The sequence below is a fragment of the Aotus nancymaae genome, unplaced genomic scaffold (assembly GCF_030222135.1).
Source record: "Aotus nancymaae isolate 86718 unplaced genomic scaffold, 86718_ANA_hifiasm-v0.15.2.pri h1tg000020l, whole genome shotgun sequence".
NCBI lineage: Eukaryota > Metazoa > Chordata > Mammalia > Primates > Aotidae > Aotus > Aotus nancymaae.
Window position 1 is genome coordinate 26,749,277 of NW_026988432.1, and position 15,398 is coordinate 26,764,674.

At 48.8% G+C, this 15,398-nt stretch overlaps 1 protein-coding gene across 3 annotated transcripts in view; it reads right to left on the reverse strand.

The window, feature by feature from the left end:
• MAPK4 (mitogen-activated protein kinase 4) overlaps positions 1-15,398 on the reverse strand; it is a 176,271-nt gene that overhangs the window by 65,443 nt on the left and 95,430 nt on the right. For 2 of the 3 annotated variants that reach the window (XM_064379155.1, XM_012440888.2), the window contains exon 2: positions 7,968-9,388. In XM_064379155.1, coding sequence (XP_064235225.1) covers positions 7,968-8,513 — 546 coding nt within the window. In that variant the 5' untranslated portion in view covers positions 8,514-9,388. Of the gene's footprint in view, positions 1-7,967; positions 9,525-15,398 lie in introns of those variants that run through there. The other variant, XM_012440887.2, reaches the window with a different exon arrangement.

Below are 15,398 nucleotides of genomic sequence, written 5' to 3' on the forward strand. Positions count from 1 at the left end.
GTGGACAGCCAGACCCACAGGCACATTGGAAAGGGGGAACTTGGATATGACGGAAGCGGCAAAACGTGGCTGATGTGCACTGAGATGTCTGGGCCAGTTGGTGAGTAACGAAATACCTACAAGCTGACTGGTAAATAGCCACTACTCCAAGCCCCTGACTCCTTTGCTCCTCTCCTTGATCCAGCAATAGAGGGTGAACTGGTGGCAAGCAGGGCGCTTCTAGGATCCTGCTTCAGGACCTTGGCTGGCTTCCTTTCTGACTAGTCATCTCCCGGGCCAGGCTTGTGCTTAAAGATTTATAATATTGCCCTGAGCTCAGTGGGGCGGCTATCCTGGAGTGAGGTCTAGGTGTGGTACTTTTCTGAGAGTGGGTAGAAGAGGACCCCAGAGGCCCAGGGACAGAGGGAAGAGCCTCTCCCTAGAGCCCTCTTCTGCCATGGGAAGGGGACAGGGAGGCACTGAACGCCAACACGATGAGCTTTCCAAGTCTGCCTGGGTGTCCAGGGACACCTGACTCTCAAGTACAGCCTCCGTTCTAATCCCCTTGGTCATATTTTTCCCTTTAAAAAAAGGATATTTCATAGCCTTTTAAATAAATCTTTTCAGCTCCACTGATTTGGAATAACATGCTTAGTGGCTTAAGAAGAAAGTGACCTTTCCTGCTAGCTGGGCCCTCAGAAAGTGCCCTTCCACAGGCTCATTTTCCCATGAAATTCAGCCTCTGTGGACGGCTGCGTTCTACTCTCAGCACCAGCCCTGTGGACCCCATTCCTACTCTGGGGTCCTGGGCAAGTCCTTCCCCACTCCCTGTACCCTGGGGGTCGCCGTCTGCACTATGGAGACCAGAATATAAGACACCAAAGGGGCATTCTCTTGATCACCAGTATAGACCCCATTTCAGCCACAGAATGAACATTTTTCCTCCTAGTTTCAGCTTCGAGACAATTTGTGCTTTAGGAGAGCTTTCTGTGTGTTTTCTCAGGTGGACAGGGGGAGGTTATCTCAGCCTAAGAGGGCATCAAAGGGAGGCAGAGTGGCCAGGAGAGGGAGGTATTAAGTTGATCAACATGATTTATTTTTTTCTTATTGAGTCAGGGTCTCTGTGGCCCAGGCTGAAGTGCAGTGGTACAATCATAGCCCACTGCAACCTTGAACTCCTGGGCTCAAGTGAACCTCCCATCTCAGCCTCCTGAATGGCTGGGACTATAGGTGTGTACCATTACACCTGGCTAATTTTTTCTTACTTGTTGTAGACATGGGGGTCTCACCACGTTGCCCAGGCTGGTCTCAAACTTCTTGCCTTATGCAGTCCTCCTGCCTTGGCCTCCCAAAGCTCCAGGACTACAGGCATGAGCCACCGCGTCTGGCCTCAGCATGATTAAACCCACGTAAACCCTGCTGACCAGAGCTCCCACTGCAAAGTCACTGGAAGCTGGCCGCATGTGTTCAACATCACGTCCCTCTTTTCCTCCTCAGATTGAACCGCAAGCTTTAACAAACTGCAGTAATTTGCTGAGCCCCCAATCAGACATTCCATCTTGCTGAACTGTGAAACCAGTGTTTTTGCTTTTAAGTAACATCTAGTGAAGTAGTTTACACCGGAATGAAAAGTCTGTGTTTTCTAAAATTATTGTTCATATCACCTAATTGTTAGAAACGAAACCTAAACAGAAACAGTAGTCCTATGGATTTAGGTCCCTGATGTGTGTAGCTTTCCAGTAAACTCCTGCCACAGGGGAGCAGGTAGTTTCCAAGGTCATGTGAGTGAGGCCTTCCAAAGGCATCCTGCTTAAAACAGTCCACATCACTCCCTGTCACAGTGCCTGAGGTTCCCACCCTTAGCAGCCCTTCTAGTTAAGGCACCTGCTTCAGACACACCTATGTTCTCTGGAGGTGTTCTTAGTCTCTTTCATTGTGCTGAAGTTTGAGAACCACAGCTCCAAGCATCAGCAAACATTTCAGGAGCATCAGCTTTCTGTCCTCAGATAAGCGATCCCATTTCTTTGGGTCAATCGTTCTTAAAAGTTCAGGAGCATCAGAATCCCTTGGAGGCTTGTGAAAACACAGATTGCTGGGCCTCACCCTCAGAGCTGCTATTTGAGTAGGTCCGAGATGAAACCTGGGAATCCGTATCTCTAGTAAATTCCTAGGTGAAGCTGATACTGCTGGTCTGGGACCTCACTTTGAGAATCACTATGCTAGTTGATTTTCTTGGTTTTTTTTTGGAGACAGTCTCACTCTGTTGCCAGACTGGAGTGCAGTGGCATGATCTTGGCTCACAGCAACCACCCCTCCCAGTAGCTGGGACTACAGGCACGTGCCACCACACCTGGCTAATTTTTCTATTTTTTAGTAGAGACCGGGTTTCACCATATTGTCCAGGCTGGAAACTGCTAACCTCAAGTGATTCACCCGCCTTGGCTTCCTAGAGCACTGGGATTACAGGCATGAGCCACCAAGCCCAGCCTGCTAATTTTTAAGGCATCCTAATAAGATATGGAGGTAACATGGAAGTATTCTGATTGTGAATGAGGAAAGAAGACAGAGGGCTATGAAGTAGAAAGGCTCAAAGGCAGACCAGCCCAGCAGGAAACAGACTTGCTCAAATGATCCATCAAAACACAAGGGCCTTTGCCCACATTCCGACGGGCCCCTCCTCTGCCTTTCTTTCTTAGGTATTTTCTGCTAACTGGCCCTTTGAAAGGCAGATACGCGTATGTGGCTTATGAAAGAATAGGCAATGAATGATTTTAGGTCAGTCTGTCAGAAGCAAATAGAATTGCTATAATTATCCCTTAGAGGGATAGCATGAGGAATGGATATGCTATAAATTCTGCCAGGGGATTAGAATTAAAGTAATTCGTATGACACCATACCCACCTAATTTTAGAAGTACTCCTGCAAGAACAATAGACCTGGTAATGGGGCTTCTATATGTGCCTTTGGCAGTCAGAGGTGTGAGCCATAAAGGGCTAACTTTACCGTACATGCCATGATGCACGCTGGTCACAGAAGGTTACTGGATCAGGAGCTTGACAGTTCTTGAATTCTGTAGTGAGATGAGCAGGTTTAGTGAGCCTGGGGTAAAATAAGTGCTATGAGTGAGGGTAGTGGGTGGTCCCCCCAGCAGCCCCAGCAAGGACTCTGTGGTAGGAGGAGAGGTGGCCCTTCCTGGAGGGACGCACTCCCACCGTGATTCAGGCTGCTGTCATGCTTTTCAGGACCTCTGCGCACTCCTGAGGTGGTTCCTGACATTTCTTAGGCTTCTCTCAGTGCTCAGTGAAGTCTTAATGACATTTTTTTTCTCTTTTGAGATCGTCTACTTCCTAATAGGATAAATTCAGAGGAAAGCACGCTCCAGTCCTTCAGCTGCCTCTTCTCAACACAAACAATGAAGAATTCATTAGCAGGCCTGCAGAGGAGGTGGTGGGAAGGGCTTGTCACAGGCCTACGAGCTGAGAAGCCACCCGAAGGTAGGATCGCATGACTCGCCCCAAGGCCACTGGGTCAGGAGTGGGGTCTGTATCTCAGTGAAGGGGAAATTGATGTCTGGTGTTTGCCTGGCATTGCTGTGGCATCTCTTTGGGCAAAATTTGGCTAGTGATTTAGCCCTGCATACATCTGAATGCATGTTGACAGCCACGCTTTTTCATTTGACTCTAACAGGAATCCTACGAAACAAGCATAAGTCAGCCATTGCCTGACTCCCAATTTGGCAGAAAAGACAATTGGGAAGTGAAGCTCTGAGAAACAGTAGACACGGAGTCTTGTGTGACCTTGAGTGAGGCTCCTCCCCTTTCAGCTCTGTCATCTGTGAAATGTCAGGGATGGACGACTTTTACAGATCTCTTATTCTAGGAATAAACTACATGAGCAAAAGAACTTGTCCAAGGTCGTGCAATCGGCGAGGTGAGCAAGAATAACACAGAGGACAGTGTTTTCCAGACTGTCCCTGTTGAAAGGGAACATCCTCCATTGCCACCCACTGCCATCTCCCCAAGTGTGGGCTGCAGGGGACTCTACCTGCCCCCTAGACCTTGCAAAGACCAAGACCTGGGGGGGAGGTGCAACAGGCAGGCACATACCCTGCATGCATCCTGACTGCAACTGGAGACCCCGATGCGGCCAGTTGCTCATTAGAGAAGAGAAGGCCATTTCCTCTGGCATTGCTTCACTAAACGAACCTAATGAGCACCTGCCTGGTGTCAGGCCCTGTGCTAGAAGAGGGGATGTGGAAGCAAATGAGACATGCTGTCCACCCATGAGAAAGATGAGGGGAGTGGGGACCAGGCTGCTGTGTACTGCTGGTGGGTGAATAAGAATTCATCCGTGTGCCAGGAGGGCGGTGCGCCCCCACTCTCTGGGGACAGATGCTCCTGTGTTCAGAACCCTTCCAGACTGCGCCCTGTGTATCTTTTCAAAACCTGCTGTTTATTTGTATCCTTTAAAATGTCCTTTATAATAAATGTAAGTGTGACCTTAACCTAACCCTAATCCTTACAGTAAATGTTAATAGGTTTTTCCCTGAGTCCTGTGAGCTCCTTTAGCATTAATTAAACCCAAAGAGGGGATCGTGGGAACCCCAACTTGAAGCCAGTCCATCAGAACTTCTTAAGGTGTGGACTTATTAATATGACAGGTGGGAAGGAGGGGCCGGTCTTGTGTCCCTCAACCTGTGGGATCTGACGCTATCTCCAGGTAAATAGTGTTGGAATTGAATTGGGGGACTCCCAGCTGATGTCTACTGCAAAACTGATTGCTAGCTTGCTGGTAGAGAGAAATCCCCCCATATTTTGAGGTCACAGAAGTCTTCTGTGTTTATTGTTTTGGTGTGAGAGCAGAGGAAAAATGGTCTGAGAGTTTTTCCAAACACGGTTCCAGTTGGATCACTAAGCCTATCACTGGCCCTGGGCTGTCTCAGCCAGGTCAAAGGAGCATTATTCTGTGACCCGCACAAAAGCACTCACTGCAGCCCAGGTGAGCATGGTCTTCTTCAGAGACCCGAGATCCATAAAACTTTAGAAGGGGCTACGTTTAGAGACGTTTGTGTGCAGACAGCATCCTCCAAGCACACTGGAGAGAGCAGATGCATGCAGCAAATGTGCACATCTGACCACAACCAACCTACTGTCTGGAAGAAGTATGTGCTCTTGTTTTTTGAGCATCAACCCTTCCAACCACACAGAATCAATGAACCCAATAGCTTCCTTTCTGCAATGTGCTGGTAGATGACTGTCCTTCCATCTGTTCAACACAAATCAATTGAGGGCCATGTCTTAGGCACAGTGATCAGACTCCATGGAGGGGAACCACGAAGGAGAGACAGCATTCGAGGGGCCAAGGGACTCTCAGCTTGGGAGAGTACAAAGAGACAGACGCAAATACCCCTAGGACAGAGCAGAGAGTGATCAGTGTTTGAAGATACCCATGAAGGGATGGGGAAAGTGCCATGGAATTCAGAGGAAGGAATGATTAATTTCAACCCAGAATCCGGAAAGACTTCCTGAAGGAGACGGTGCTCAGAAAGACCCTCTACCAGGAGAGGAAGAGGCCTCAGTCCCTGTGTCCTTTGGCCACAACAGCTGTGTAAGCTTGAGAAAGCCATTTCTGTTTTAAAATGAACCATTTGCCGTAAGTGCTTCGCGGCATTGTGGGGATTAAATGAGAACTGATTTAAATGCACATTGGATAAATAAAAGCACCAAATATAAAGCCTTTCATCATCAGAGGGGGTGGGTGGTGTCTGCCAAACACGGGGGTACAGGGATGATGTGAGCGCCTACTGGGCTCCTAACGGCCTCTAGTGATTTCTTTAACAGCCCACAGCGAGTTTTATTAAAGAGAACCCGATAAGAGCAAGTCAGAACATCGAAATTCCTCCACATTGGAAAAATGAAAGTCTCAACCAGGGAAGTGGCTTCCAGTCCCAAGTGACAGGATCACACTCAGCCCAGCCCTCAGGGTTGCTGGGGGATCGTGTGAGCCTCGGTCTCTCCAGCTCCCAGCATGGAGCTTGGGTTTGATGTTGGCTCAGCAAATACCCATTAAATGAATGGATGCAGTCTGGACTGCTTTGCAAGGAATTTTACATTCATGGACCATTTTGATTGTTAACCATAAGCCAGAGGAGCAGATAGGACAGTTATTATCCCTGTGAAAGATGGAGAAACGGACGCTCCCAGGGGGCAAGTGACCATCTGTGTCTAAGCTAGCACTGTCAGAAGGAACCCAGGCCCCTGACTCCTCCTAAAGGGTCTTTTGCTCACACCATGTTACCCCCAAAGAATTATTACAATAGCCAGTTTACACCACAATAAACCATCTTCTTGGACCTTACTAAAGGCCTACTATGTGCTGTCTTAAGCTCTTTCCTTGTAACAGATCACGTAATCAGGTCCTTTCATCATACGATACTCAAATATACTGGTTTATTCCAATTCAGAAGGTAGTTTTTGTGCATCCCAGATATAAGAGTCTTGTGGATATTCTAGGTCTTTTACCAAGTAAGAACCGATTTGGACTACAACCTTTGGTTTGATGGAGTCACTGCTCCTTAAAAGAAAGAGAAGGAAGAATCAGCTCAAGGTATTATAAAGAGATACAAGGGCATTGTTTCTCCCTGCCTCCCCCGGCCCCATCCCATGGACTTTCCTTCCTAGAGTTGGCTGTCAGTTTTGACAGATGGCTTGGCTGCAGGAGTGGGGCAAAGGGCAGGTTCATGCTTAAGGTCACTAAGTAATTTGTGGCACCAAGGAGCCAGAGCCAGCTAGGCTGATCTGGGGTCTGAAATCTGGGCTGGAGCCCAAGTTCCAGCCAGGGAGGGTAGGATGGGGAACCCTGCTCCCTGCCCCCTGTGATACCCTCCACTGCAGCTGTAGCAGGCAGACCAGTGCCCTTCTATGTAGCGTGCTGAGGGAGGGCAGAGGAATGGGGCTCAGGGAGACAGCCAAAGCACGTTCAAGGTCAGAGCCACCTTTCCCTTTCATGACCCACCCCAGCCCCTTGGATAATAGACTACTGTATACCTACTCCCAAGGAGATGTTTTATTCTAATAACATTTTTTGTAGCACCAAAGTTTGGGCAGGAGGTTGGAAGCCACACCCAGCCCCCAGCTCTGCTGCAGGGTACATGGTGACATGCTCATGCCGAGGGGCTCAGAGGCACCCCTACAGTGGCAGGGGAAGAAAGAGAATGTCAGAGGACTTTGAGCTTCTGAAGAAGGGAGGCAAGAGGAGGTCTGGGGCCTTGAGAACAACTCAGTGTGACATTTGTCTCCAGCAGTGTGGCCGGGTCAGCTCTGATCCCTGCAGTTGGTGGAGCATTTAGCACTCACCATGGGGGATCTCAATTGTACCATCCACCACCCGTGGCTTTCGCATCACACCGAGGGGCAAGAGCATCATGGGACCTGGGAGAACAGAGTCATTAGCTGGATCAGGTACAGTGAAAGATTAGCTCATCAGATCAACCATTTGTGCCTGCTGTCCACTGACTGAGAGAAGTAGATGCCGAGCGGGTCAGCTTGGATGGGATGAGGGAGGTGAGACCAACCAGAGCATGAGGCTCACAGGGTGGGAAGGCTCGGGGGGTGTCCTGAGCACACAGGAAGGACATGGGATGGTTAGGTGGACAGCAGGGATAAGAGGATACGAGAGGCAAATTCACCAACATAGTTTTCAAGCCACAGAATTTAGGGCTGGAAGAAATTTTGAAGATTGTCTAGTCCAGCTTCTACTGGCACAGCTTAGTGATCAAAGCCCATGGCAGAGCCAAGACCAAGAACCAGATCTCCCTCCACGCCTCCAACAACTTTTCAGGCTAGTGATCTGCCTAGCATCCTCCAGCCTCCCCTAATTACCAACCCCAGTCCCCTGACTACCGTGGAGCTAGGAATACCTTGGGAGTGCTGCAAGTATTCTTGGGGAGTCTATAGACCACCAGCATCCGTCATTCCAGCCAGACATACCTTGTGGGAGTAATGCTGATCCACGATCCTTGCCAACCCGAAATCCCCAATCTTGAGCACGAGGTCTTCTGTGCTGATGAAGATGTTGGCGGGCTTCAGGTCCCTGTGCAGCACGTTGGCGGAGTGGATGTACTTGAGCCCGCGGAGCAGCTGGTACATGAACAGCTTGGCATGCTCTTCCGCCAGCGTGCCCTGCTCCAGCAGGCGTGCCAGGTCAGTCTCCATGTACTCCTGGACGATGTAGGCCACGCTGAACTTGAACAGCTCACCCTGCAGGTCGGTGCCCTTGGGCCCGAGCACCTCATACACTTTGACGATGTTGTCGTGGTCCAGGCGCCGGATGATCTTGATCTCTCGGAGCGCGTGCTTCATGCTGCGGGCGTCGCTCAGGGCAATCTTCTTCACGGCGACCTTCCGGCAGGCCCGGCTGTCCACGGCCGACAACACCAGACCATTGACACCGAAGCCCAGGGGTCGGAAGTCAACAAAGCGCCCACCGAGGTCATACCCGTAGACACTGGCGATGCAGTCACCCTTCTCAGCCATTGTGGGGTCAGTGATCAGGGGCTGCCCAGGTAACACAGGGGCAGTCAGGAAAGGCCAAGTCTCGGCTAGTGGCCTCCCTTGCACACCTCATTCTGTCAAGTCCCACGGCTGAGGGATGCGTTTTCTCCTGGTGAGGTCACTGCCACCAGCTCTCTGGAGACAAGAATGACATACGGCCACACTCATTGAGCTGTGTTAGTTGGGGGCTCAGGCTATTGTTTTAACCTGCATCAGGAGGGCTGTCCACTAATTCCGGTGTTTCCTGAACCCTCCTTGAAGCTTAGAATGGCTCATATTTCTTTTAAATCTGGCATCTTGAAAAGAAACTCCAGTATCAATATCTATAGGAATGGCAAGTTTTCTACCATAGTGGACTACAAAGTAAAAATGCAGAATATCTTTCCTTTAAATACTTTGTTACAAGAGGCTCTTTCTGGCTGAAATGCAAGAGTTGTTTGCAGAGCTGAGCTCCTTTACTTAAGATGGTCCAAAGCTCAGCTGAGTCACAGCCTCTCTCTGTGTTCCGAGCAGTATGCAGGGATCCCATCAATGAATTTTGGAGGCATCCAGGGGCTTCTTTCTACCTCTTCCACTTCTACCAGCTCACCTTATATTCCAAAACCTGAGCCAATCTGGTAAGCGCTGGTGGAAAAAGCTGGAGAAACCCAAGCACCTTTCATGAGCTCTACACCAAGTTACACCTGAGGTTTCAAATGCAGGGGAGCTCAGCTGCCAGGCCAGGATCCTCTGGAGCCTTTGGATGTGGGCAGCATCCTCTTTCACCAGCTCACCCACGCCACTTCGCCGAAGACTGTATTCCACTGCACCCAGAGAGGCTGCAGGAATGTGGCATCTTTCAGATCAAGTCTCCTTCCCTGTCAAAGAAATAACGCTGGGTAAATTTCCACACTCTGGCTTCCAACACCTTCCCACTTGCGTCTTTTGTTAACCAGCCCAAGTGTTATTTGATCTGTCCAGCCAGCTGAAACACTGCTTGCTCAGGGGATTCCGGGCTTTGCACTGCCCAGCCACCCTCCTGCTGTGCGTTGCACTCCCCTGGAAGAGAGACAAGATGGATTGATTTGATAAGACCATCAGATGTCGTGCCTCTTATGTCAGTGCCAGCTCCCCCAAGGTTAACACATGCAAATTAGGGGGGAGAATTATCCCATCTGACCTTTGCAAAATTAATTTGTTTTATGGTCTCCAAACACACACCAGCGCTAGCTAGGAAGGGTGAGTATAGAAAGTAACGAGTTGCAGACAGAAAACAAAGGATGGATACTCTTGTTTTTGCACTTGGGTTTCTTTTCTTCCTTCTTTTACAAATGCCTTTGAACATTTATTTATTTATTTATTTTTGAGACAGAGTCTCACTCCATCACCAGGCGCCAGGCTGGAGTGCAGTGGCGCGACCTCGGCTCACTGCAACCTCCGCCTCCTGGGTTCAAGCAATTCTCCTGCCTCAGCCTCCCGAGTAGCTGGGACTACAGGCATGTGCCACCACGCCCAGCTAATTTTTTTGTATTTTTAGTAGAGACAGCTTTCACCATGTTGGCCAGGATGGTCTCGATCTCTTGACCTTGTGATCCCGCCTTTGAACATTTTAAGAGACTTTCACAGGGACTAAGATTTGATGACATTTGTATCTCTTGCTTTCCACATAAGTGGAAGAAGCTCATGTACCAAATATTACAAGCAAATCACATTGCACCCTCCCCATAATTAAAGGATTCTCTTTGACCAGAAACCAGGGTGCAGACTTCCTAGTGCTATACCAAGACAGGCATGGTGAGCTGTATTCTTTTTGACGATGGGGATCTCACTGTTCAAAGCAACGGGTCAAATCTAAACTCCACTGTCCCCGCCCTCTGGTGGCTGTTGATTCAAATTCCAGGTATAGGAGCTAAGTAGGGGGAAAAAACCCTGCAAAACCAGAAATGTAAATTCAGATCTTTGAAGTAAGGTAATATCATAGCTTCTAAGAGAATGGCAGGTTTTCTAAGTTCATAAAGACCACAGACACACAAATCTGGCCAGACTGCTGCTTTATTCTCATCATACCTCAGGGCCTCCTGTAGAGACACTTTCCTATCTGAACTCTGCACACCTCTGCAAACGATAAATGAAGCAAAAACAATAGGCAACTCAATGTTCTGGAATTAAGGGGGCAAATTAGGGGACACAGATGATCTGAAATAGTAAACAATCAGATCCCCTGTAAAGACTTCTAATGAAAGAAATTGCCAAGGGTCTAGAACACGGTAATTGCTTAGCAGATGTTACCTATTGTTGCTGTTTAGTTAAACATTCCCTTACATTTGAGTAAGATGTACTCAATATTCTGATAATTTGTCACATCTTTGGTAATTCTATTCTGCATGTTTTCACTGGGTCCAGGAACAAAACAACCACAGACTTACAGAAATTCAGATTTGGAAGCAATCTAAGCAAACAAGCCCCACGGTCCTTATCTGGAGGTGGTACTGCCCTCGCCTTATTTGACTGGGAGTCAGCACTGGTCCCTAATGGGCAGGGCTGGGTTTGCTAACCATTCTCCTGAGCATCCCCGCTTCCATGCCCAAATGCCAACAGCGCTTCCCCTGAGAAACATCGATTCTGATCCCAGTTCTCACTTTGCAGGTGAGGACACCAAGGCTTGGCGAGCACCAGCTTAGTGCTTTCAGCATAGAGAGGGTCAATATCCACCTGATGAATGGATAAATGAATACCATTCACTCTGCTTGAGGATGCCTAGCCACTAAGAGTGAACCAGATTCTATGGCCTGTGCTAGTGAAGTCTACCTGGATATCTAACTCAGGGGACTCAAAGAGCCACTGCAGCTCCCCCTTCTCTCCCTCCTTGAATCCTGCTGCCCAAGTCACATAATGGCATCTCCACTGAAGCTTCTCTGACTTTCTCTCCACAAGCCTGGTCTGGCTCCCAAGGGCACAGCAAAGAGAAGTAACTGCGTGTGTGTGTGTGTACTTATGAAGAGAACTGCTTAAGCCTTCTTCCCTTTCCAGCTCCTGCTGGGTTATAAACAGAGAGAGAAATGAGCACCTAAGCAGAGAGGGGATGACATCATAAGCAAGCTGAATGCAGGCTTTGCTTGAGATCAGCTGCAGTGCAGATAATCTGTGAATAATTAAGAGGTGCTTTATTTATTTTTCAAACTCTCCCTCTCACGCGTGGGAGGGCCGTCTCCCCTGTGTGTGGTTCTGCTTTTCAGTGGTTTTCCCAACATGCTGTCAGTTTTAGGGGGCAGGTACCATCTCAACGTGGCAAGCCTCGATTCCAGCCACTCCACCTTTCTTGTGGGTCACTACATATCCTCTTTCAATTCCTGCCTGGCTTCTCTGCTTGTGCCTTCCCAGTCCCTGAAATATTCTCCTGCTTCCCCGCCACCCTCATTTGTTGAAATCTTACCATTCAGAATCCAAAGTCTCACTTTTTTCCCTAAGGCGTCCATCCTGGTTCTCAATGCCATGTCTCCCTTTTCTTTTTTTTTTTTTTTGAGATGGAGTTTCGCTCTTATTACCCAGGCTGGAGTGCAATGGCGCGATCTCGGCTCACCGCAACCTCCGCCTCCTGGGTTCAGGCAATTCTCCTGCCTCAGCCTCCTGAGTAGCTGGGATTACAGGCGTGCGCCACCATGCCCAGCTAATTTTTTTTGGATTAGTAGAGACGGGGTTTCACCATGTTGACCAGGATGGTCTCGATCTCTTGACCTCGTGATCCACCCTCCTTGGCCTCCCAAAGTGCTGGGATTACAGGCTTGAGCCATATCTCCCTTTTCTAAAGTCCTGTGACATTTGTGTGTATGCTGTATATGGCATTTACCATATATTAGCCTGGGCTGTTATTTAACTTTTGATACATAGCCATCTTCCAACTAGACTGTAAGCTTCACAAGTAGCTTACAGGGAACAAAGCAGAGCATAGGAAATATCCACGGACTGGAAGGAGCTGAGTACCATTCATTGTGTCTACAAAGTGGTGATGCCCATGTTTCCTGGGGGGTCACTGTCCTTTGTGATACTTGCCATGCAACTTGTTCAAAGAGAGCATCTCACAATAAGCCCTAACCACTCAGACTAACTAATATTTCTGAACTTCCATCCTCTTAGTAACGTCTTCTGTGTAGATGCTGCCTCTTAGAATTTCCGTGCTCTAATCAGGCAGCCTCTCGTCTGACCATTTCTCTGTTCCCATTTGAGTTTATTATTATGCCTCTCTTCCGAAGCCTCTTCATTTTGTTTCTTTCCCCAATTCCTCTGTAATTTGTATTGTAAACCCTTTGCCTTCCTCCCTAGAGGACTGATCACAAGGCATCCACTATCTAAGACATCTCAGGTTAGTGGTGCATTTCTTGCATGATATGCTGAGAGGGGTGGGCCCATCAGCCCTGGGCAGGAGCAGACTGGCATCTGGATGTGTCCACCTGGGCGGGGGGTGGTTATGGCAGCTCTTGGTGTGATGCAGCTTCTCAGGGCAAAGCCCAAGCATTCTCAATTCAAAGGTGGTGGCTCAGAGCCGCTCCAAATCACAGGTGTGATTTCAAACCCAGGGAGGTGGCATTCACTGTCTGAGATGGAAAGGTCACCCATTCAGTTGTGCTTGAATGACACCCAGCAAGAGGAATGCAGGAACTCTTGCAAGGGCAGCCAAGGTGCCCATGATTCCATGGCTAGGCATCGTAATAAAACACAGGAGTAAAAATTTCTACCCTCAGGACTCTGAACAATGGAGTTTCAGCTCTTAACTGTTTTCTCACTGACCTGGGCAACAGCTTATTTGAGGCCAATTAATTGTTCTCTCACTCATCCAGCCTTTTAACAAGCGGAGGCAAACCAGAGATGAGACGGTGTGTGCCAACTGTCCCTTTCTGGGATTCCTGGGGCTCTGGTTTACAAATCGGCTTTGGAAAGTCTAAATTTAGACTCACCTCCCCGTCTGCTCAGATCCTCCCAAACCTCATGCTGTCGACTTTCCACAGGAACTAGCTCCCCAGCAAGGGGCTGACATTTCACAGACGCTGCTTTCTTCCCTCTCCTGAACACTCTGAAACTTGGAGGAAGCCCTTCCCCCGTGGAGCCGATGTTCCCAGCTGAGTAGGCTATGCACTGCACAATTCTAGGTATCACCATTCATATCATAGTCAGTCTGACTCCAAGGCTTGTGATCCTAGTGAGTCACTGTAGTCTATATGAATGAAGTTCTCTAGACCAGGGATTGGCAAACTTTGTCTATAAGGAGCCGGAAAATGAATATTTTCATGTTTGTAGGACATACAACCTCTGTTGAAACCACTCAACACAACTTAAATCTGCCTTTATAGCACAAAAGCAGCCAAAGACAATACCCAAACAAGTGAGCATGGCTGCATTTCAGTAAAACTTTATTTACAAAAATACGTGCTGGGCCAGATTAGGGCTGTGGGCTGCAGCTCGTGGACCTCTGCTCTAGACTCCACGGGAACATCCTCTAGTTCACTCACAAGCAGGCCCTGAAGTGTGTTGGGACCCGGGCCCGTTTCTGGCTCCTCCCGCACTGTACTGTCTCCTTCCTCTTGGACTCAGTCTTCCTGTTGCCCCTCATGCTGACACAATCTCAGGCCTGCCCTCCTAGGGAGCTACCCTCAAGGTGAGGCTTAGTTCAGTTCATCTGCAAATTTGATGCATTCAGAGCCCAGCTCTCAGCTTTCCAAATGCTACCTAATCTGGCCTAAAGGTCCCTTCTAGTTCTGCAATTCTATGGGTTGGCTGATGTGTCTCACCTCTCAACCCCACTTGCATTTTAACAGAAGCCTTCTGGAGAGATGGCAAAGGGGACATGATGAAGGTGGCGAAACTGCATGTACTGAGGGTTTATCGCAGGTCAAGGGCTTCACCTGATTATTTCCACTGGGTCTCACAACCACCCTGTGAGGTTGATATCATTCTCCATGGAGCTCCAAGAGGGAAGTGATTTGCCCAGAGTCATCCTCTGGCAGGTAAAGAATCTAGGATGTCAACTCAGGTGGGTCTGAGTCCAAAGCTCACGCTCTAATCACCATAATATCTCAGCCCCAGCGAGTGACTCTTACCACAAACCATCTAGGCTCGGTGTGAGTTTTCGGGCCCAGTGAGGGAAAAATGTGGGGTAGGCACACCTTGGGGTTTGGTCTCAAAGCAAGAGGCAGCCACCTTTTCAGCCTGTGTTCAACCCAGTATAAAGGCCACAGTAAGCCCATTCTATGAAAAGAGAAACTGAGAAATAGAACGTTGAAATAATATTAAAAGTAGAGTAAGAAAAATCTTGAGTTTAAGCAACTACGCCCCCACTTTCCATCAAGTTCTTGACCTCTAACTGTGAACCTCAGCCATGCTGGAACCCATGGCACTGGGACTGGTCATCCTTGGGATGAGCTGGCTGACTCGCAAGCATCCTGAGTAGCACGACTTGTAGCCAACACTGACGGTGGCCACCTACCCAGGAAACATTTCTGCTTCCTCCTTACGAACAAACCAGGTCTGGTTCAGCCATCAGGAGGCTGAGCCCAACCCAGGAATGACTCACAGTGGGTCTACACCAGGGTTTCTCAGCTTCAGCACCGTCAGCACTTGAGCCACGTAATCCTTAGCCGTGGGAGTGTCCTGTGCACGCCTGCGTGTTTAGCAGCATCCCTGGCCTTGGCCTCCTAAATGCCAGCCACACCCCCAAGTTGTGTCAACTGAAAGTGTCTCCAAACAAACACTGACAAACAAATCACCTGTTGCGGAGGCAGAAAATCACCTCTGGTTGAAGATCACTTGTCTAAATCAGCAGTTTTCAACAGGGTTGGTGTTGGCATTTGAGCGGGGTGCCTCTGACTCAAGATCAAGCTGTTGGCCAGGGCTGCA